Source organism: Gopherus flavomarginatus, chromosome 1, assembly GCF_025201925.1.
Source record: "Gopherus flavomarginatus isolate rGopFla2 chromosome 1, rGopFla2.mat.asm, whole genome shotgun sequence".
Taxonomy (NCBI): Eukaryota; Metazoa; Chordata; order Testudines; family Testudinidae; genus Gopherus; species Gopherus flavomarginatus.
In genome coordinates, this window is record NC_066617.1 from 239,847,959 (window position 1) to 239,872,619 (window position 24,661).

At 38.2% G+C, this 24,661-nt stretch overlaps 1 protein-coding gene across 3 annotated transcripts in view; it reads left to right on the forward strand.

Annotated features, from left to right (window-relative positions):
• Positions 1-22,472, forward strand: part of NLGN4X (neuroligin 4 X-linked) — a 284,777-nt gene extending 262,305 nt beyond the window's left edge. For 2 of the 3 annotated variants that reach the window (XM_050963584.1, XM_050963574.1), the window contains 3 exons: positions 6,473-6,658; positions 8,611-9,400; positions 18,594-22,472. In XM_050963584.1, coding sequence (XP_050819541.1) covers positions 6,473-6,658; positions 8,611-9,400; positions 18,594-19,443 — 1,826 coding nt within the window. In that variant the 3' untranslated portion in view covers positions 19,444-22,472. The remainder of the gene's footprint in view (positions 1-6,472; positions 6,659-8,610; positions 9,401-18,593) is intronic. The other variant, XM_050963594.1, reaches the window with a different exon arrangement.
• Positions 22,473-24,661: the final 2,189 nt, after the last annotated feature.

A 24,661-nucleotide genomic window follows, 5' to 3' on the forward strand; every position in this document is an offset into this window, starting at 1 on the left:
CCACCCCGGGACCCCACCCCTCCTCCCTGTCCCCTGACTGCCCCAACCCCTATCCACCCCCCCGCTGAGCCCTGACAGACCCCCAGAACTCCCACAATCCATCCCCCCGTTCCCTGTCCCCTGACCGCCCCCCCAACCTCTGCCCCCCTTCCTGTGCCCTGACTGTCCCCGAGACTCCCTGCCCCTTAGAACCTCCCCTCCCCCCGGCCCCAGCTTCTTACCCCTGGCTCTCCCCTCACCCAGAGCCTCAGCGCGTTGCATCCAGGGCCGTCCCTGAAGAGCGGTGCGGCGTGGCTCTGGCGAGGCCTGAACTCCTCCCTGCTCAGAGCCCCAGGGTAAAGGGGGCGGGGCTGTGAGCTTCCTCTACTCAGCCCGGAGCTCGCAGCCCCATCCCCTTATCACACGGTTCTGAGTGGGGCGGAGCTCAGGCCCCGCCGGAGTCAGGCTGTAGCTGTTCAGGGACAGCCCTGGATGCACTGAGGCTCTGGGAGAGGGGCGGACACGGGGTCGGGTCGGGCTGGGGCAGGAGCTTCAGCCATTCTCTTGGGGGCCCCTGCGGAGCCCAGGGCCTGGGGCAAGTTGCCCCACTGGCCCCTCCCTCTGGGCGGCCCTGAGATCCTCAGCTGCATCAGCGCTTTACAAGGCTCAGCTGGTAGCAGAGGGCCACAAAGATGGCTTTGCATATCATTTATGCTGTCTGGCAGGAAGCCATTTCTGCTCCTGGCACAACCCAGAAAAACCTCACTGATCTGAAGGCCAAAAAGAATCACTAAAGTCATCTAGTCTGACCTTCTGTATAACACAGCCATAGAACTTCCCTTAATTAATTCCTATTTGAACTAGAGCATCTCTTTTAGAAAAACATCTAATCTTGATTTTAAAATTTCTGGTGATTGATAATCCACTCTAGGCCTTCCACCACATCCACTGGTAAGTTGTTCCAATGGTTTATTACCCTCACGGTTAAAAATGAGTAACTTGTCTTCAGTCTGAATTTGTCTAGCTTCAACTTCTAGCCATTGGATCTTGTTATACCTTTGTCCGCTAGCTAGAAGAACCCATTTTCAAATGACTGTTCCCCATGTGTGGAGTTATAGACTGTGATCAAGTCAACCCTTAACCTTTCCTTTGATAATCTAAATAGACTAAATTCCTGCAGTCAAGGCATGTTTTCCAATACTTTAATTATTCTTGTGACTCTTCTCTGAAACCTCTCCAATTTATCAACATCCTTCTTGAATTGTGGACACTAGAACTGGGCACAGTATTTGAGTAGCAATTGCAATGGTGTCAGATAACTTCCCTTCTCTTACTTGAGATCCCCCAGGATGGCATTAGCCATTTTAACTACATATTGCTTTGGAAGCTCATGCTCAGCTGATAATTCACCATGACCCCCAAGTCTTTTTCAGAGTCACTGCTTCTCTGAATAGACTTCCCTATTCTATAAATATGATCTACAGTCTCTGTTCCAAGATATATAATATAGTTTTCACATTTGCCTGTATTAAAACATATAGTATTTGCTTTCACCCAGCTTACCAAGTGATCCAGATTGCTCTGTCCGCATCATTATTTACTAGTCTCCCAATCTTTGTGTTTATCTGCAAACTTTATTAGTGGTAAAACTCCTGCAGGCTTCCCCAATTGCAACCAGCTGCCAATGCCCTAAGGTAAGTGGTCCCCAAACTTTTTACCTCATGCCCCCTCTTACCCTTGTAATGTCCATGCTCCCCCAACATACTCCTTGGGCCTGGGGACAGGAGCAGGGGATACGGACAGGGGTAAGGAGACAGAGGCTGGAACCTGGAGCACGAGGCCAGCAGCCAAGGCCTCAGCCATGAGACCGGCAGCCGAGGCTGGGAGCAGAGCCCCAGGTGTGGGGTCAGGAGCTGGGACCCCAGGCATGGAGCTGGAGCTGGGTCCAGACACAGAGCAGAGTGGCGCTCCCTCTCTGCTCCCCATGGGGGATAGCCTGGGCCCCAGCTGCACACCCCGAACTTTTCTCAGCACTCACAAATTGGGGACCTCTGCCTAAGGGGGTCATTCTGGCAGAAGCACTCCCAGCCACACCTCCTTTGCCTTTGCCATGTCCCCAATTATAGTGGGTGGGAGGGGTTATTGTATAGATACATATGCCATCTGTACAACTACCTGAATCCCTAAGGAACTGTTTGACATGGCTTTGTGGTTGCACTGCACCAATAAAATGGAGCAAAACAGACAGAATGGGTCTAAGTACCCAGTACATTCATTTTAAAAGTTTATGGAAGCAGAAAAATCCCAATCTTTTCCCTTATAATATATTATTTTGCCTTCTTGATTCCAGCTCCATTGGTATGTTAAAGAAAAACTTTTCCCAGTCAGAGAAACATAGCAGATCCAAAAAAATTACAGATGAAAACTGAATGTATCTAAATTCAGAAGCCTTATTTTAAAGCAGTTTTACTATAATAACCATTGAAATGTATTTATATTTGTTGTTTTTTAAAAAAAGAGGTTGAGAAATGTGATATTGTGTGCAGTGCAATTTGCACAGTATAACAAATCACAGTGGGTCTTTATGTTCTCTTCCCGTTATCCTGGAATTATATGGGAGACTTTTTTATTTTTAATGAAGTCATGGTTTAGACGGGGGGAAAACAGTAGTGAAAACAGGAACTGAATATTAAAGTTTGGTTTCTTTCTGTGCCTTTAAATGAAAGGAGCTCTGTGTTTAGTATTCTGAGCTTTAGACACTCCAACCATCTGTTTCATTAATAGGGATGGGAGAACCTTGCAAAGTTCCAGCCTCCATATTCTGTCAAAAATTCCAACCCATAGTATTCTAAACCCCATAGAGTGTCTTTGAAAAGAGTCATAAAGCAACTAGAAAAAAAATCAAAATGCATTTTAAAAATATACCAGATTCCTGAAAGTCCAGTGTAAATTCCCATCTTTGAAACAAAAGCACAGTCATTTATGGTAAAGGCTATTTAGTAACATTTTACTTTATCCCTCTGAAATCTATAGACTAGCCCACACCGAAGGAACCAAGCTGGTCTATGTATTTCCGTGCAAACAGATAATCCCTTGCCCTGAGTCTAAAAATGGCTTTGGGAAAATATTATGATCTGGCATTCAAAGCATGGAAGGACAGATATCTTCACTAAGAGAAGACATGTATTCATTCATTTTGTGTCATATGGGGTTGCCATTTTGCCTTGATGATTAGTTTTTAAATTAAGAAACCTTGTTCTTTCAGTTAATGAGGATCAGCAGAGAACTATTGAAACAAAAAAAAATCTTTATATGTTAATCATATATTCCTTGATGGCAGTTTCATTCAGTCACCTTTCAGTACATGTAGAAGGAATTCAATATCACAAGATGAACCAGATTTAACTTGATGCTGCTAGGAGAACTAAAATGTGTTTGGGCTCTGCATATTAATTACCTTGCTGTTTTAAAGGTTACAACAGTCACGTTCTCCCAGAGAGGTCATAGTTCTGATTTAATAAAGGCTTATAAATTACAGAATATTGCAATGGACTGCAGAAACAAAACCAGCAAGATTTATTCTTTGCTTGACAAACCCAAAAAAGATAATAAAGGGGTGTGGAAAAAGAACCAGACCGGTGTGGAAAAAAATTGTTCTGGCATTTATGGATTAATAGGCTCTTTCTTAAGTGTTAACTTAAAAAGAAAAGATAGTGCTACTATTATAACTTCTATGCCTGCCCTGGCTAGAGTTTTATAAGTAAGCCCACATGAAAGGACCTTTTTTAGCAATGACAGTGTCATAAATATACAACTAAGGGGAGCATAAAATCCCTTTTTACCTGTAAAGGGTTAAGAAGCTCAGATAACCTGGTTGGCACCTGACCAAAAGGACCAATAAGGGGAGAAGATACTTTCAAATCTGTGGGGGAAGGTTTTGGGTTAGGGGTTTCTTTGTTCTCTCGGAGTCAGCAAGGAACCAGGGCAGGGAAAATACATCTCCCTAAGCCATATCTGAACTGAGAATCTAATATTGCAGAAATAGTAATTAATAGCAAAGAAATGCATTAGATTATCTTTTGTTGTAGCTTGTGAATTTTCCCTGTGCTAGGAGGGAGGTTTATCTCTGTTTTTGTAACTTTAAAGTTTTGCTTAGAGGGGAAATCCTCTGTGTTTTTGAATCTTTTGTTATCCTGTGAAGTATTTACCATCCTGATTTACAGAGGTGTTTCTTTTACCTTTTCTTTAATTAAAATTCTTCTTTTAAGAACCTGATTGATTTTTCATTTTTCTTAAGATCCAAGGGTTTGGGTCCATGTTCACCTGTACCAATTGGTGAGGATATTATTCTCAAGCTTCCCGAGGAAAAGGAGTGTAAGTCTTGGGGGAATATTTTGGGGGAATAGGACTCCAATTGGTCCTTTCCCTGATTTTTTGTCTAAATCATTTGGTGGTGTGGCATACTATTCAAGGACAAGGTGGAATTTGTGCCTTGGGAAAGTTTTAACCTAAGCTGGTAAAAATAAGTTTAGGAGGTCTTTCATGTGGATCCCAACATATGTACCCCAGAGTTCAGAGTGGGGAAGGAACCCTGACAGACAGTATGATTCATTTTGTAGTAAATTGGAGCAACTGTTTCAAAATGAATGCAAGTGCTTATAAAGCACTTGTTGGCATTAAATACTAATTAGTAATTGCTAATTAAATATCAGAAAGTGATTTTGGTGAGAGTGCATTTAACTAAATTGTAGCTAATCTTGCTTTAGCATTGTCAGCCTTTATGACATTCTAATTCAAATTATATATCCTAAATCTGGAGTTGTGTCCCTTGTTTGAAATGTATTCCTCTCAAGGATGTTATGTGATGTTGCTTTTACTATAGACCATGCCAAGTGCTATTGAGTTTAAACACTGCCATTTGTTGTCTAATTTATTTTGTTGTTGTTGTTGTTTGTTGTTATGATTCTTGCTATGTGTATTTAGAAGTATCTTCTGGACACTTAAGTAACAACCAGAGCCATGACAAACATATCTGTGCTCTCTTGGCAAAGCAGTTCAAATAGGCCATGTTTGCAAAGCCCAAGATTCAGTAGAATTATTTATCCTCCTCAGCTCTGCCATATCATATGACCAAAAGTTTTAGATCCACAGGATGAGCCTAATGGGGAATGTGTCCAAAACTGGTGTGTATTTTTTCCCTAGGGGCCTCAAATTTTCTCCACAGAGCTGTCTATCAGCCGACAGCAACTCTTATTTCACACCAAGGGGGTCTGGATCATAAGTGGTGAATGTTCATCATTTCAATCAGTCCCTGAGTAATGGTCCCCCCGTGGTTTGTGACCCTCATTTGGAAGCATTGTCTGAAGAGGCTCTGATTATTAGCTTAGAAATGGCAATGTGTTACGCTTTTTTAAATTCAGGACAGTTTTGAATTGATGTAAGGTAGTGTTAAATCTATGGTGTCTATTTGAAAATGTTGAGCTGTTCTAAAGTGTTCATTCTAGAATTCTGATCTCCAGTCACATGATAGGATAAGCTCTCTGCAATTTTTTTTAAAAACAATGAATGACTATCCATGGTAATATGGACATAGTGCATAGTTTAGAACCCAAATTGTTCCAGTCAGCATGGGTTAGTATGATGCTTCGAGTAAGCTGGTGTTAGAAATGCAAAGCTAATCAGAGTCTTATTTTTTTAGTTCATGTTATTCTAAGTTTCAAGACAAATAGCAAATGTGGCATGCTTTATTTCTAAAATCTAATAACTATGGTATAGGGGGTGAAAAAATAGCAAAACAACTTTTCATAACATCTCCAAGGAAGGATTTGGAATCCAATTTGTTCAGATGAAGTCTGGATGCTCAGAGTTGAATGGCAGAGGATTGACCTACTATCTTTTTTGTAAATAGCCTTTGTAGAATTGGATTGAGTGTAATTTTTGTTAGAGTTTTCAATTTTGTTTTACTTACATTTCATTTATTTTAACTGTTGCCACATACTTGTCTCTGTATTGTACAAAGATTATAAATTGCAGAACTGCTCAGTGCTGGACTATTTTGGTCAATGCCAAAAGGAATCTAAATGAATGTTCAAGGGATCATTGTCCTCAATGAAAGAACTGATTCTAATTCCTAATTCTTCCTGTGTGTTGTGGATGCACAATACAATAAGAACATTTGGAAGAGGGATTTTTTTATGTTACTCACATAAAGATTTATCAAATTTGTGAAACCTTCAGCCTGCATTGCTTGTTGGATATTGGGTTATTCTGAAAAAAAGAAATGATTTTTTTTTTGCCACTACACATGGTGTCTACTGTAGGGGGAAAATGTTCTGTGGTTTTAATGTTTGCATTGAAGACATTTAGTTAGGACTATGACCTTTCATAAAAATAAATTGAAGGAGAAAAGAAGGGAATATGTGCTGTGAATATGTGGATACCCCATAGGTAATTCTGTGGCTGGTGAACTAAAATTGTCTCTTTTGCCTTTTAGGTTTTCTAAGTACTGGAGACCAAGCTGCAAAAGGCAATTATGGATTGCTTGACCAAATCCAAGCTTTACGATGGATTGAAGAAAATATTGGATCCTTTGGAGGAGACCCAAAAAGAGTTACTATTTTTGGATCCGGAGCAGGAGCATCCTGTGTTAGTCTGCTAACACTATCTCACTATTCAGAAGGTAACAATCCTCTTGGTAAAATAAAGGTAAAAAGGGAACCTTTAAAACCTAGTGCAGGTTTTTCTAAACTGAAATGCAAGGCAATTGACACCATCAAGTAGAAACTCAGAATTATATACCAACAACGTAAATGAAATACATAGTGGCCAGTATTCCAGCTGATTCTTAGTAATCCTACATTATGCTTTTTACTATGGCATGAAATAAAAAATAAAACTTAAATTATAAATTTGCATTTAAAAGTGCTCCCCAGGAAATCTAAACTGTCTGGTCTGTATTAAAATTTTCCATTTTCTCTTCCATCAATTGTCTGTTCTACTTGAACTTAAATGAGGCAGTGAGCCTTCTTTTTTTATTTGCAAGATGCCTGTCTGTGCACATCAGGCATACATTTTAATGTCTTAACACAATGCAATTTTGTACAAAAAAGAGTAAGCCTCACATATGTAGAGTCTTATCCTGCAGTCTATATGCATGTAAAGCTCCTACGGGGCTGTAATAAAAGTTTGAGCTGCAAGGCTTTTGGCCCCTGAATAAAAATGCACTAATGTATAGTGCAGGCATTGAATAGCTCTACAGAAAGATTCCAGTAAGTATGATCAATAATACTGTAAAAAAAATGAGAAAAAGACCACAGTTCTCTAAAATCTTTGATCAGTTTCTGCCCCCTTGCTCCTCCCCCTGCTTCAATACATAGAGGAATTTATAGGATAAAACCATCTAGCAGAGGATAATTGTAGCAGATATTATAGCAAGCATGCTTTATTTGAAAGTACTTAAAATTATTGTACATATTGGTACAAATAGGGCATAATGAGTAAAACTGGGCTATAAAGTATGCCAAAAGCAAACAGATGGCGTGATGAAAATCTTCGCTGATCACAGCCTTGACATTTTGTAATTTGTGCAGTAATTAATAATCATCAGGTGTATTATTCACAGTCAGTTTTCACCAGATATGCTTCTGGGTACTTGGAGCTAACTTCTGTCTTAGTCATTTCTATTTCACAAATCACCCACTGTATGTAAGTGCTTTGTAGTCTGTATACGCACTCTGGCCAAGACATTTTACATTGCATACTCAAATAGGACATTTCAGTGTTCCCACCAGCAAACTAAGCAACCCAACTAAGCAAACAGAAAAATTTATGGGGAAGATTCACTGTTATGCTTCAACTGCTTTGCTACACTCTGACCGCACACAGCTGCATTAAATCCAGGTCTCTGGTTGCTCTGCACACCGGAAAGTAGCAAAGCAACCAGAATGCACCAGGTGAATCTGGCCCAGTATTTTCAAATCCTTTCAGAAAAATGCAAATATATTCTAATTTATCAGAATAGTGAATGATAGCAGGAAAATATATGTAAGCAGGTAATGGAAAATGATGTCAGTGCAGAAGGATCCTGGAAATCAAGCTTATTAAACTGTTTTTAGCTGAGCATATTTTTTTCAAATTATATGATGCCTGTATTCTGTGAAAGGGAAAAAAAAGAGTGCATAATTTTCCTTTGACCTTTAAACTAGTGAAGAGCATATTTATGTGAATCATTTACATGCAGAAGAGAATATGATTGTTTGTAACTGGCACTCCTTCAAAGATTAAAAATGTTAAAGAACTACCACTGTGCTAAAACTGGGTTTTTTTTGTTAAAAGTGTACAGTTATTGTGAAAAATATATTTTGTCCTTGAAATACTAACCTAAAACTTTCATGCTTTATATGTATGACCATCAAGAACCAGGGAGATTTTATCTAGAAGTCTAGTAAAAGCTACAGTGAAAAGGAAGAGATTTAATTTAAATTAAATTTAAAAAGTTAAATCAGTGGAAATAGAACTGAAATACAGGAATCTGCATCCTTTCGCTATCATACAATCAAAGTATTCTTTGCTTAGTAAAAGCAGCATTTTTATATGTAATTTCATTTGCATTTAAACAATTTGCACCTGCAGGTTTATTCCAAAAGGCAATCATACAGAGTGGAACAGCCCTGTCCAGCTGGGCAGTGAACTACCAGCCTGCCAAATACACTCGGATATTGGCAGATAAAGTGGGCTGCGACATGCTGGATACCACCGACTTAGTTGAATGCCTTCGTAATAAGAACTACAAAGAACTCATTCAGCAGACCATCACTCCAGCCACGTACCACATTGCCTTTGGGCCTGTGATTGATGGGGATGTGATTCCAGATGACCCTCAGATTCTAATGGAGCAGGGAGAGTTCCTTAACTATGACATAATGCTAGGTGTGAACCAAGGGGAAGGCTTAAAATTTGTGGATGGCATTGTGGACAACGAAGATGGTGTTTCCCCAAATGACTTTGACTTTTCCGTCTCCAATTTTGTGGACAATCTGTATGGCTATCCAGAAGGGAAGGATACACTCCGGGAGACCATTAAATTCATGTACACCGACTGGGCAGATAAGGAAAACCCTGAAACACGAAGGAAGACCCTGGTAGCTCTGTTTACTGACCACCAGTGGGTTGCCCCAGCTGTTGCTACAGCTGACCTGCATGCCCAGTATGGCTCTCCAACATATTTCTATGCATTTTATCACCACTGCCAAAGTGAAATGAAACCAAGCTGGGCTGATTCAGCGCATGGTGATGAAGTTCCTTATGTGTTTGGCATTCCCATGATTGGTCCCACTGAATTGTTCAACTGCAACTTCTCGAAAAATGACGTCATGCTCAGTGCAGTAGTTATGACATACTGGACAAATTTCGCCAAAACTGGGTATGTTTTGCATCTTATAACCTTTTTCATTCCTGTGATTGTTCTGATATACAGAAGTATTCCACTGTAATGGTCCCAATAGAGTTACAGCACTAATTGGAATCACTAATGCAGAATACTGCTGTAAAAAGGGCTTATTTATGTTAAATATATGTTTAAACTAATATTTTCTCTATTACACTAGTTATATGTGAAGAATGATATATTGTACTTTCCATTACAGTGGGGCAATTAGTAAAAAGGTAAATGTCCTTGAAGTCAAAAGAGCTCAGCAACATGCTGCAGATCAGAGGAATTGTCTTTTTTACTGCAAGAAGAAATTGTGACATAGATCATACTTATTCACTAAAAAATTCTCTAGTTTTTCATAAAGGGAAGGGAACGTATTGGAGAAGTGGGTCAGGAAGATGCCCATTGGGAAGATTTTTCTCTTTGGGAGTCAGAAATAAAATAAAAGTTAATTTACTAGAATCTAGTAATCAAGAAAAGTCTCACACAAATCTGTTTAGGTGGGGGGAAGGGTTTTAAAAAGGCTGTTTACTAGAACATAGAAAGGCATCAATGTTGTGCAGATATTACATACATAAACACTGAAGAAAATACCTTCAAAGCAACTTAATCTAAAAGGCTATTAATAAATCCTGTGCACTAAGCCTTCTTCCTGTAGCATTCTTTTAAAGAATATTTCAGTATTTTAGTTAAAAAACAAAGGCTTTTTTTGTTAACTTTTACTCTTTAGTCCTAAATTAAAATATAGCTACTCGTGGCACTGTAAATCTTTCCAATGAACATTCAGGATTGGTTTCCTGAAACTGCAACTCTACTGCAGTGCAGTGAACAGTCTGCAGCAATATAGGAAAGGTTCGGAGATGCCTAGTGTTCTAACATTCAGCGGCTTAGCAGCTCTGACAGTCTTTAATGAATCCAAACGACATTCTGGGAAAAGCAATTTTTGCAGTCTTAATGTGGAGCATGAACCGAATAAAAAATAAAATACTGCATACAGGTTGATTTGCTGCCTAAGACAAGACAAAACCTTTTGTAGCAGTATTCACTAAACAAACAGGTGTTTTTGTATGTGTGGATTGTGCAGTGCTGTGGTAACAGTGAATAGGTGATACAATATTTAAGGTGTATCTGGCAACAAGAAATGGCAACAAAAAGGTTGGACTGCTTAGGGGAAAACTGACTTAACTGACTGTATAATCTATATGATGGTGCGCTATACTGACTGCTGCATTGCATGAACTTCTGACAGGGTTCAGAGACAGATTTTTTCGATGATTAGGTTTTTATTAGTGTGGTTAAAACAGCTCACATACATCTAAGGATTCAGATCCATAGAAAATTTCTTCAGGGGAATTATTATGTAGGATGTCAAGACCTTCTCTGTATAGTTATTTATAATTATATTATTATTATTTCCATAGAATGCAAACAAGTCAGACTTTTGTGTTTATTTAAGCCTTAGAAGAGCTCTGCACTGCTCTATCTGTCACCATTACTCATAATTTCAAGCAGTTCCTACGCACTGCTGTTGGAGAGCTGATTTTAGCAGAATATGCATACCATTGCCCAGTCCTCCGGCTGTGGACTTACATTCATACTGTACCTCCTAAAAATTGCAGCAATGCTTCGGAAGGGTCATTAATCATTTCCAAAGCACCCAACTGATAATATGCTTAGTAAATGGAAATGAGACTGAAATACAAGATCTATTCCATTGTGGATTCACTCCTTTACAAGCAGTCTGAAAAATGGATTATAAGTACAGCTCTGTGCTATAAAATTCCAGGTGTCCTGCAGAAGGGGAACTTCTTTGTTTTGTTTTAACAGAAACCCAATGTTACTCCATAGAATCCATATTTTAGAACAAGAAATTCCCTGTCAGCTAAATGGAATCTTAAGCTCTATATCTGCTCTGCACCTCCAACACATCCAACTGAAATGAAAAGGAGAATTTCCTGTGGCAGGAGAAAATAGCATTCTGTAGGCTATAAAACCTCAAACTGAGACTATATAGGGACCTATTTTAGGTAACTAGTCTCCTAGCCACCCTCCCACATACAATTTGGATTCCAGGTGTGCAATCAGGCCGAATACGTCAGAAGCACCTGATTTGTTTCAGATTTTTGTTTTTCAGTCACTGTTTTCCTGCTTTATCCTGATATTATTTGGCTGCTTTGTTTTTGTGCCCATGGCAATAAATATTGAAAATCTATTCACTGTGAGACTATAACACTGCAGGTTTCTCTGTAGCTGAACCATAAACATTAAAACTGCAGCCTGTTTGAAAAAGAAAAGACTTCTGACACTCCTTCCAGTCCTGGAAGACTCTCACACGAAGGCAGTATCTAGGACCTTACTGTACAATTACTGCTCAGTTAGTGCAGAGCTCGGAAGGGCTGTGCTGAGCTTCTATTTGACACACACCACCTGCTGCTTAAAATGCACACTCACTGTTTAATGGGTTTACTGCCACGGCTAGGTTTGGAGGGCAGGTCAATACTGTAAAATCACTAGGTGTCAAAGATACAGCGAAAGACACTGTACTTTTATTGTGTTTTACTTTGAAGTCAGTAACTGAAGCTAGAAAACAAAAAGTGACAAATAAAGTGACTGTTTAGTGTTGAATGGCTCATGCTTGAAATGAACACTTGGAAATTGCAATTTTCTAATGGTCCATTTCCCTTTCAGTGCTAAGACTATAGTTTTTAGCCTTCATTCATCATTATCTTGGCCTCTGAATCTACTCACCAAAGCTCTCGCTTACTAAAGACATCCCTTAAAAATAGTGGGGGGCGGGGGAATGCATTGTGGAATATATGCAAGAAGCTTTGTTTGGGGGATCACAATTAAATATTACGTTAACTAACTTACACAGTATTATATATATATATATATAGTTAGTTAACTTACTAACACTATATATATACAAACAGTTATCTATATATAGATAACTGTTTGCATGAGATTTTCTTTAAGATCTGCTTTTATGGCTTCATCCTGCTGTCCTTGTACAATCAGAATTCCAATTTTACATGTTAAAGGAATCGATCATATCATTCAGGCTTTATCACATCCTCCCACTGTCAGAATAGTGGGAGTGGAATAGAAAGCAAATGAATTGTTGTAAGGTGATCTTGTCATATTCTACACCTTTATTTCCCTCTCTGTGGTCCACCATAGAGCACCTACTTTAATGCTTCTGGCTCCTCAGCCATCACCTCTCTTGAATGGAGACACGCATCTCCCTCCCTCCTGACTGGGTACTTCCAGGCTACTCAGTTCCCTCACTACACTGTGAATTCCCTAATAAGTCAAACTGCTTAAGCAGAGCCTATACACACTGTAATTACCCATAGTTAAGTTACCACACACCTCTTTCTAAGCAAACACTTTTATTGTTAAGTTAAAAGCATTACAGAGAAAAAATGAAAAGAAATACAGCAACTTGCACACATCTAATAAGCATACCAGAGATCACTCCAACTCCAACAGGGACCATGGTCAGTAAACAGTCTTCAGTCCCCCTGCCCCACACAGGGATTTTTCTGTGGTTACAATTTCATAACATGTTTTGCTCAAGAATACTAATGAACAAGAACACTAATTAAAAAATTTAGTGCCTCCTTGTAGATGAGTGGACTCACCCCTGTGGCGCCTCCTGCTGGTGACTTCTGGGAATTAGCTCGATTCAGCTCTGGAGCGCCCTCTGCAGGCCAGTGATCCACTTGTCCTCTGGCCCCTGTGTCCCTTCCTGGACCCTGTGCCCTTTTACCTGGGGATTTTCTGAAAGTTGAAATTGTACTAAGAAGTTGTGCCTGAAACCAGAGCTTGATTTGGTTTCTGAGAGGGACATTGTTCCTTTCCTGGGCAAAGGGAACCACTCTACTCACCTCTGGGAAGGCCTCAGCTGGAGTACCATGTCCAGTTTAGGTCACTAGAAAATATGTAGAGAAACTGGAAAGAATCCAGAGATGAGTAACAAAGATAATCAAAGGGATGGAATGGAAGCTGCACAAGCAAAGACTGAAGGAAGTAGGTATGTTTAGTTTAGAAAAGAGGAGATTAAGAAGGAATATGATAGTGGTCTTCCGATTCTTGAAAGACTGCTACAAAAAAGTTGGGGAAAAGTTGTTCTCTTTTGCTACAGGGGGCAGAATAACTGGTTATGAGTTCAAACTACAGCATAGCAGATTTAGATTAAATCTCATGGAAATCTTTCTAACTGTATGAAGAGTAAGACAATGGAAAAGACTGCCTTGGTAGCTCCGTTGCTGGAGGTTTTCAAAAGAAGGCTGGATAACCCCCTCTGTGTTGGCATCTTGGCAGGGGATTAGGCTAGATGATTCTGACCCTATGATTCCATGAAAGGAGGTGACCATTCTCTGTAGTGAAGTTGGAAAGCTCAGTCAGCCCTGGGAAATGTAGGGGAAATCTGAAGTGGGATTTGACTGTATCATAGTTGGTTGGTCACAGGAGAGTGCCCTGACAGGAGTGAGCCCTGCTACACAGGCCTAAGGGAAAAGACACTGATTTCCCTACTGAACACCTTGTGTAATAGGTCTCTGCAGAAAAATAGTAGTAAAATACTTTCCCTAAAGTCTAAAAAATTTGAAACAAATGATAATTTGAATGAATAGATCTCTCTGTTTATAGGCGGAACTGGTAGTGATGCCTATTATTAAGATGGCCTGACACCTTCCACTATAAGATCCTCAGATTTCAATTCCTTCTATCAATTATAGTTTATTTTGAATTCAAATCTTCACTATTTCTTACAGAAGATTTGTATATTGCTTACCCTCTAATATTTTATTTCTCTCTTTTTTTGAAGATATTGGTTGATTCCAGGTGTGTGTTATGGAAATAAAGTACAATCACTATTGTTTTGGTTTCATAAATAAACACAATAGCTATCAAAAGTCAATATTATTAAGAGATTGCACGGGAAAAATCAGAAGTGTAAAGAGTAAACTCTTTTACACACACCCACTTGCAGCATAACTCATTGTTGAGAGGAAGTACACTCTCAAGGGTGCCTTTTGCCTTTCTATTAAAAGAGTGCAGTATTTTTGCAGTGCAGGTGCAATTGCAACAGTGGCACTGAACTTCAGTTGCAGAAATCCATTTTGTCATCCAGTAAAGTCACAAAGTGCCACAAAAGAATGAAACATATTTAGAATACAAAAGTGCCTGTCATAAGTTTATTATGATAAGTAACAGTTAATATATTCATGAAAACTGTTAGATAAAGGTTACAATTGGGCAGCATTGTGTAGAGCTTAGCGAGAGATGGGGCTCCTTGCAGAATTCTCATTCTGCTGCTGTTAATACCCAGAGACATTTAGTAGTGTTTCATTGTGACACCTTCCGTTATCTTAACTGGCTGCCAGAGCTTCAACTTATGTGCACATGTTATTATTTTGCTCCTGAATCAGTCACCACACCATTGCAACATTTATTTCGTGACACTTGAGAAGCAAGCTGCATGTAGGCACTTTGAAGAGCTGTGCCTCAAGAAGTGTAGGCTGGGCATCACTGAGCTACCGTATATAACTGGGGCATAATGGCAGGAGTCACAGCTCACAAAGAAGGAAAGTGGAAGAGAGTGGTGGATGAATTCTCTGTGATTTCCCTCTCTGGAATGGTCCACAGTTTGAGTCAGTGCCTCAAGGAAAATGGCTAGGTAATACAAGATAAACTATTCTCAGATACTGACCTGAATGTACTTTGGTGACAGACATTCACTTTGAGAACATTTCGGGTGTAGAGCAAATTTAGAGTCAAAACACTTAAAAATAAGCATCATTAGTAGAGAGCAAACACTGATAAATAACTATCTTCTAGCAATTATATGAAAAGAAGAATGGTGTCTAAGCTAAAGCACAAGATTGGGAACCAGGGATTTCCAGCTTTGTCACAGACTTTGTGTGTAACTTTGAGCAAGTCACTTGGCCTGCCTGTGCCTCTCTTTCCCCACCAGGGGTGCTAATACTAACTTACCATTAACTCAGAGGGGTGTTGTAAACCAAAATTCATTAGAGTGTTCTGAGAGCTTGGCTGGAGAATATATAGAAACACAGAAAAGCATAGTTCTTCTTTTATTACATTAATAGCTGCATTATTCAGGAAGCATTCCAGTAGTTTTCTTTGTTTCGTAAAAAGACGCATGAGTTTCCAGAATGTCTATAGGCCAAAAGGTCAATTGAAAGGCTAAAATTACAAAACAGGAAGTGGAAGGACAGTGCCAAGTGAAAGGTCCAAAGTCAAGTGAATGGCTAATTGCCAGGTGAAGCCAACTATGCAAATCCATGAGCTATTCACGTGTGTGATATTATGTCCCCCAGCCAAGCCTATGGAATAGCTTCACAAAGGTTATTTCAGACTATTTTATGATATGGGCAAGAGTATTCTCATATCAACAGATCTTCCATCCCCAACCCATACTCCTTCACACTGGCATGTAAGGAGTTCCTACAGAGTGGGACTCTACTCCCCTACACACTCTCCAACCATTTGCATTCGGAGTTGGGGGGATAGTATAGGAGTTTTCCCTTTACTAAACACACAATCTAGCTTTTTGTGGTATGTGAAGGGATGAGGGAAGGGATGGTTAATGAAATCTAAAAACATGCCAGCTTAGCTGAGTGTTTTTGTGTTTTTTTTTAATCTTTGCTGTAACCATGGTCAGCATTCTGCAGTCACTTACACAATGATAACATTACCTCAGAAATGACACTATGAGGTAAAGTAGTCCATCTTGCTGGCATTTATGCATTTTATGGGGAAAATCCTGGCTCGTTTGAATTCAATGACAAAATTTCTATTAACTTCAGGGGGGTCAGTATTTCACTTTACAGGATTGTCACATAAAAAGAATATGTCTTCGTTTTCATACACAGAGGGTAGGATGGAGTGGAAGAATAATAGTAAATGTATCCAGCCCATGATCCTGATCCTGTGTTTCATGAAATATACTGAGTGCTCTCATGTCCCTTGGGTTTAGTTCTTTGAGCACAACCATCTTGCATCTGTTGGCTTAATTTATACAGCTTCTGTACCTACAGAACAGAACATGGCCCAGGATTTTTAGGGCTATGAATTGGAACAGCGTGTGCTGAAGAAAGAGGATAGAAAATATGACACTAATTTCCTGCTATAGCTATTCCAGGCTTTTGAGTTTCTAATGGGGGGAAATGACTTGTGCTTTTATAGTCTATGTAAGTTTATCCAGGTTTTAGAATTCTTGTCTTGTGTCCAAGAGTACTGTAGTAGATATATTGCATCAAGCCAATGCCTACTTGTCTGGATTTGCTAAATCCTCCTCTCTATTCTTTGAGAACAAAAGGAATACTTTATTTCCTTTTCAAATACATGTTAGAATTCCTCAAAGTAGCAGCACATTGAAATCTCTGGCAGTATTGCTTGGAAAGGGAAAGCTCTACCTTAGTTTCAGACAAGGAGTAACAATATGGGATCAAATTGTGCTCATAGATAGTACTTAAATGAATAAAATCTAAAAACTTCTGGAATACCCAACATCTATCTTCAGCAGATGGCAGGCATGTGGTCCAGAATAATATGCAAAAACAAAGCAAAATTAGATTAAGAATATTTTTTTAAATTGTATTTTATCTGATTGAATTCAAGGGTAAATTCCACTGGTAAACAGGTGAATAGAAGCATCTTTAGATTATTAAAGCTAAATGCCAGTGTAGATCTAACACTAAGGAATAACAGTTTTTGAACAACAAAAGAATCGTGGGAATATTTAATTATCTCATGGGCATTTAAAAAAAGAAAACAAAAATGCTTTTAAAACTGTAATATTGGATGAGGGAATTCCTGGAACATAGAAGAAAAAGAAAAAGATTAAATTGATTTTTGAAAAGGATAAACTAATACATATGGGAATGGAAAAAAGAAATGTCAGTATATTGCATAGAAGATACATTATATACTTTAGTATGATATATTATAAAGCATAGACAATATTCTTTGCCCTCTGAAGGCTGAACCCCCACCCCCTCCAAAATGGAATATCTAACTAGCTGTTATATTTAGATATAGCGTTCATGTTTCAAAGGAAGTAACATGCATATTATTGCTAAAGGGTTTGTGCAGATCAACTTATTATTGTTTTTGGTTATTTTATTTTTAATTTACCCCTGCTAATTTAAAGGCAGATATTTCATCTTTAAAAAGTCAAATATAAACAGATTAATACTGAATGGTCAATATATTTTTAAAGTTTTTGTTAATATCAGATGATCTTAAAAATATAACACTGGAAAGATGATAGAAAAACAAATTTAAATGTTGGGCTGATCAGATTTAATATTATCCCGTTAGGGATTAGCTCAGAGCTCCTATAAAAGTAGTTGGACTAGTACTGATTTCCCTCCCCGTCCCTACCCTAAGACGTTTGGATAGGGTCAAAGCCTGTGATGCTGTATTTAGTAGTGTTTAACACACTGTACTCACAAATAGTAATTCCTTAATGCAAATGATAGAAAGATTTACTTTGTGTCAATACAAAGCTTTTCCCTCACGTGTTTGGTGAAAAGGAGGGCTAATAGTAGCATAAAGCAATGGATATATATAAATAGTTAGATTTTTTTTCTCAGTTATGTGTTAGCACTATGTCACAATGGTTTGAAGTTATTATATACCAACATTATTAATTATCATGTACCAAATACATTATTATTATATACCAACTTAAAAGCATTAGACAGATCCTTAGCTGATACATCTTGTCATAGTTCCATTGCAGCCAGAGTTTGGTTGCCATTAACAATTAATCTTTAACAACCACACAGTTCTACCTGATACCCTGAAGCAAAAGTCAAATCTTGAAACATCCTGAGCACCTACAACTGCCACTGCTGCAGGTGCTGAGTACCTCTCAAAAATTCATCTTTAGTGCCTAATCCTTGAAGCCAGTGCCAAAACTTCAGCTGATTTTAAAGGGAATAAGATCAGGTCCTATTTTCTTATCTATATATAGGGAACTACTGTAATATCTCATATTTCCTGTTTAGTAAATGTTTTTGTTTTTTTAATGGCACCGCTGCAAGCTTACATTTAGCTAACTGTCTTCAGTTTCTGTTAACTATTGTCAGATAAAACAGAGTTCATTTCTTGATTGAGTGTAATATTGTTTGTTTATTTTTTACTGTTGTAGAGATCCAAACCAGCCTGTTCCACAGGACACAAAGTTCATCCATACAAAACCCAATCGTTTTGAAGAAGTGGCCTGGTCTAAGTATAACCCTAAAGACCAGCTCTATCTGCACATTGGCCTGAAACCCCGAGTTCGGGATCACTATCGAGCAACAAAAGTCGCCTTCTGGTTGGAACTTGTACCACACTTGCACAACTTAAATGAAATATTTCAGTATGTTTCCACAACAACTAAGGTGCCACCTCCTGATATGACATCATTTCCTTATGTCACCAGACGTTCCCCTGGAAAGTTGTGGCCAGCGACAAAACGCCCAGCAATGACACCAGCCAACAATCCTAAACATTCGAAAGACACCCACAAAACAGCCCCAGAGGATACAACTGTCCTGATAGAAAACAAGCGAGATTACTCCACAGAGCTGAGTGTCACCATCGCAGTGGGGGCATCCTTGTTATTCCTCAACATTTTAGCTTTTGCTGCATTGTATTACAAGAAAGACAAGCGACGTCATGAGACACACAGGCGACCCAGCCCCCAGAGGAACACAACTAATGATATAGCGCACATACAAAATGAAGAGATTATGTCATTGCAGATGAAACAGCTAGAACATGACCACGAGTGTGAATCGCTGCAGGCACATGACACTCTGAGACTAACATGCCCACCTGACTACACCCTTACTTTGAGGAGGTCCCCAGATGACATTCCACTAATGACACCCAACACCATAACCATGATTCCAAATACGTTAACAGGAATGCAACCTTTGCATACTTTCAACACCTTCAGTGGAGGACAAAACAGTACTAATTTACCCCATGGACATTCCACCACTAGGGTATAGCTCTGCCATTTCCCCCTCTTACCCCACAAGCCACTTGGAAGAAAAAGAAGTAGAGGAAAGAGCATTCACCATTGAACAACTTGTTAGAAAACAACAACAAAAAGTAAACACGAAGGGCAGTCCTTATTTTCTTACTGATCCTTCCCATAGAAACTCTCTGATATTAAAGATCAGCTTCAAACCCTGTGAAATGTGAAACATGTATATTGCTGTTACGATACTGCTTTAAGATCTTAGCCGCTTTGATTGAAAGTTGATGCCAGAAGAAATCACTTGAAAAGATGTTTTGAGAGTAACAAACAGAAGCAGAATTTTCTGGAACACAGAGCCAGTGACTGTACAGTTTTTTTTAATATATGAAATTTAAAAAAACAAAAAAAAATCCACCATTTCTTTATGTGCCATACCATGAATGGCCCTTGTTAAAACAAAGACATCACCGTGGGCTTTTATCCAGCATAAGAAGCTGTAACCATAAGGGGGAAATAGGATTTTATTATTAAAAATAAGAGGACTATGCAGTAAAATACGTATAGTTCTGTGCAAAGAGATGACTTGGCAGCCTGAACTATATTTAAAAAAACTTTGTAAAAAGTGTACATAGCTGTGAGTTTAAAAAAATAAGCTTTTATTGACATTTTCAGTTTGAAAAGAACTTTTAGAAATTGTGCTTTCAGTTGTGACCTATGTGTATATACATTAGTCATTATCACCTCTGTTTCCTCCAGACCAAAAGGAGGATTTTCTTCTTAATTACTAGTGGTGAACAAAAACATGAGGTTTTTCTAACATGTTTCATTTATAGGAGGACATGATGTCATACACAGAATACAGTTGTCTGTGTGACCTGCGTATTTTCCCTTACAGGTTACAGAAGTGCATGTTAAAGCATTCTTAGGAGACAGTTTTTTAGATTTTTTTTCTTTTCTTTTCCTTTTATTTTTGTGTTAGCCTTCATTAAATTGCAACACAGAGATGGATCAGAAAATGGAAATCACGATTATTGTTTTAAGCTTGTTGAATTGAGCAAAGAAACAACAATACAATGAGTCCAGTTTTGTAGTTCTTGGTTATTTTAATACATTAGGAAGACTTGCTTCACAATCTAGTGCCCTGACAAACGCAAAGAAAACCTGCCTCTTGGTCAGTCTTTTATGAGGAAAACTAACTCTGTATTCACCAGCAGCTGCAGAAGAGCTTTTGCTGAGGAAGCACCCACTCAGCTTTTGCCAAACAGCGGAAAAATGAAATTGGACAGAGGAAAAGGGGTGGGGTGGTTTGTTTGGTTTTTTTAAAAGTGGAAAGGTCATGACTGATTGGTATGAAAAGAGCTTTCTCACCCAGTATCCCGTTATTGTGATTAAGAGTGCACCTGTCTGAAAACTCTGTTTTTGCTGGTTAATTATATAACAGTGACAAAACCAATCAATATTGTTCGGAGCTAAAAAGAGAGGGAGCTAAAAGTGCTCTGTGTGAATTTATATGAAAATTCTGGACAGCTTCATTGTCAGTAAAAGGTTAAATTATTATTCTCCCCTGCCCTCCCTTAACTGGGGAACTAAGAGCGAAACAGAGCCATCACACAAGGGGCTCAGCAGTTTCATTTAAACAGCCGATTCAAGTGTGAAAGCTAGATATGAGTTATTAACTGATGAAGGTTGTTTATATTTTGTCTTTAGAAAGTGACTGCATCATCAAGAGATAGTAACCAAAGACATTTGAACAAAGTTGCTCTGCACTTGAACATGACTGTCCCAGATGTATTTTGTATCTTTATTTCAGTACCAAACTCGGCATGGCACCATCATATTGTCTGTCCCATACAGAACCTAACACAAGATGCCTTCTACCTTTGTGATAAAACACTGGAATAGCCAGCCCATGAAATGATATTGCAGACAGTGATATCAAAATCTGTGGGCTCTGCACAACTCCTTGCTGTATGTGCATGGCAGAGAAGTGGGTTCTGAGAGAAATGAAAAGAGTAAAATACAGTAAAAATGCATCATATGACCAATCATGTTTTATACGTAAGAAGACAGATATGTTATACAGATTAGAAAGTGTTGAAGCAACAGTCCCAACCTGCATCTAGTAGCAAATGGAAAAATTTCTTCTTCACTGATCCATCCCATAATGTTTATTAAAGCTGACTGTTTACCAGGCCATTTCCACAACCTATGTATTGCCTCAGCTGAGATACAGTAGTTCATGATTCTAAAAAAAGGCAGTGATGCTTGGCATCATAACCAGTTGGGTATATTTGTAATGTGAATTACAGTATTTGTTTAGTACTTCCAATTGTCTTCTGCTAGCAATATGTACAGTAATGTGTCAGGCTTGTGACATTTGGGTAAAAAAGTTCCTGTAAGTGAATGATTTTAGCTTTTAAAAATAATTATGATCAAATCAATTCAATAATTTAATACATCTGAATTGATGTATGCTTTATAAATGAACAAGATTTATAGAATCTTCATAGAATTCTATAATAATGATAACAAAATACACTTGGCAAAGAAAAGAAAACAAGAACTTTCCCAGGCTTATAGTCTTGACCTTAAGAGGCACGCAGGGTTTAATGGTTTCTCTTGTTATTGTTTTGCAATTTTTTGTTTTTGCCTTAAGTAATGATAGAAGATATATATGGCTGGACACATATGTATAAACTTTTCAGCAGCATTTTTAATAATAAAATATCACAGTATTTTCTAATGTTTTGTGCAAATAATTATGTGTTCATCCAATTTTTTTTAGTAGAAAAGTATTTTTTTAAATCTCCTTTTAATGATCCAGTGTAAATGATGCCTTGCTATACAGTATCACAGTATTGAATTAGCAGAGGTTGCATTTTCAAGATATTGAGTTGGCATGGCTATTAAATATCTATAAACTTGTTGCTCAGGTGAGTGAACACCTGCTTTGACGCACAGATGATGAAGATATTCTGGAAGAGGAAGCTCCATGTGTTTATCTCTATGGTCTACGGATCCCACTGAACTCTGTTTTGCGTGTGTTTAACATTCTCACAGATCAAAGTATTCTAAGGGAATGCATAGCTGAACTGCCTCCCATGTAAATTTAAAGTTTAACATGAAAAAAATTGTCTCCCAGATTAGAAATTAAGATAAAACTATCTGTATTAATTATTATTGCCTCTGTGTCTACATTGCAATCAGACCTCAGCATGTGTAGACATACCTGAGCTAGATTTGATCTAGCTAGTTCAAATAACAATAGCAATGAGCCATGGCAGCACATTCTATACAGGCCTACCCGGTACCCTAGGTATGTACTCAAGCATCTAACCCATACTTCAACTACAACTTCACTGCTCTTGTTATTTGAGCTAACTAGATCAAAACTAGTTTGGATATGTCTCTACATAATCACACTTATCATTGCAGTGTAGCTAAAGTAATCATTCATATCCGTTTAGAATTAGATCTTTAGATTTTTAAAGCATAGTATTTATATATATATATTATATATATATCAAAACAAATGCCATGCCATCATCCATATTTATTACAGGGTGAACATTAATGACATCTTCAGATATAGTGAACAAATATAGTTTTCCCTTTTGTCATGTTAAAATTTGTTTGTTACCCAGGTTTCCTGTCATTGGAGTGATGAATATGTGGGCAGGGATGGTGTCCCTAGACTCTGTTTGCCAGAAAGTGAGAATGGGTATCAGGGGATGGATCATTCTGTTCATTCCTTCTGGGGCACCTGGCATTGGCCACTGTCAGAAGACAGGATAGTAGGCTAGATGGACCTTTGGTCTGACCCAGTATGGCCATGCTTATGTTCTGGCAATTAGATCTGGATTACTATAGTAAAATATTGTCTTTGAATATTTGTTCACATTTCTAAACACAGTCAATTCAGCTGTATTTCTGCCCCTTTGCTTTCTGTAATGATTCTGTTGAAAATTATTACTGAACAATGTTCTGTGAATTTTGAGCATAGGTTGAAGAGCAAATTTTGAATTAGTAACCCCTCAGGATTTACATCAGGGCTCAGATTCTAAAAGCTATGCTTGGTGAGCAGAAACATACTATATCCAATCAAACAGCTTAAATTTTCAGTGTTCAGTTCTTTGCAAATAAGCTACCAATCAATAATTATTCAGCAAATATATCTGTATGAGAAATAACATCAGGAAATTCACAGCTTGTTCAGAGACAATTCGGAAAGAGAAAGAGTCTGAAATTGCTAAAATATTATTCATTGTGAATTGTTCACCCCAAATTTATTGTAATCATTCAATAAATAATCTTATTTCTAGCTAAATAGTTCTCTGCTAAAAAGATAGGATGAGTGATCTTCTGAAGCTAACCAAGTATCAGTTCTTTTTTGAGTGTTAAGAAATATAACCAATGAGATTGGTAGGTTCCTATTTACACTTTGCTAGACTATGATGATCCATGGTATTTCATATGATAGACACAACACATGAAATAGTACTATGGCAGCTATATGCTTATTTCAGTTCTGTAGTTTTGCAAATGTGTTGTTTAATTTATGAAGAATAGTTTTTCATGTTTTTACTGGGCCTGTTTGACTCATTAAGCCTGTTAAATGTGACTCTCTGCAAAGGCCATAAGTAGAGCTGGTCAAAAATTGGAATTTCTGTTCCACTTGAAATTCCGATATTTCAACACCTGTTTTCATCACAAATCAGGCTGAAAAGTCCATATCAAAGTTTTGTGCAGAATAGAAAGTTCCAAAAAATTCAGTTGGAAGTGTCTAAACATTTCGTTTTGCTTTGTTGAACTGAGCTGAAACAGTTTGTTTTGGTTCAGTTTGATGTTGAAATCCACCAGCCAGGGCTGTTACAGTGGGAATTTTATTTCAGGTGCCTCATGTCCTCTCAAGTGATTCATGACTCAAGTTATCCATAACTTGAAAACAGGAGGCTGATCACAAGCTGTGGTAAACTAAGGCAAATCCATATAAGTCAAAATGATGTTTACTTTAGGGATCTGGTCAAAGATTAATTAAGAATAGAGAGAGAGAGAGCAGTAAAACATACAAAGGCATGTGCATAAGCTGTCTAGTCTGAAACTCCACAAAGTTCATCGACATCAGGTCATTTTAGCCCAGATTTTCAACTGTCAATGGAATTTTGGCTTCTAAGTATCTAAATCCTTTTGAAAATGACATTTAAGCTCCTAAATCAATTAGACATTGCAATGCTGACACATCAACA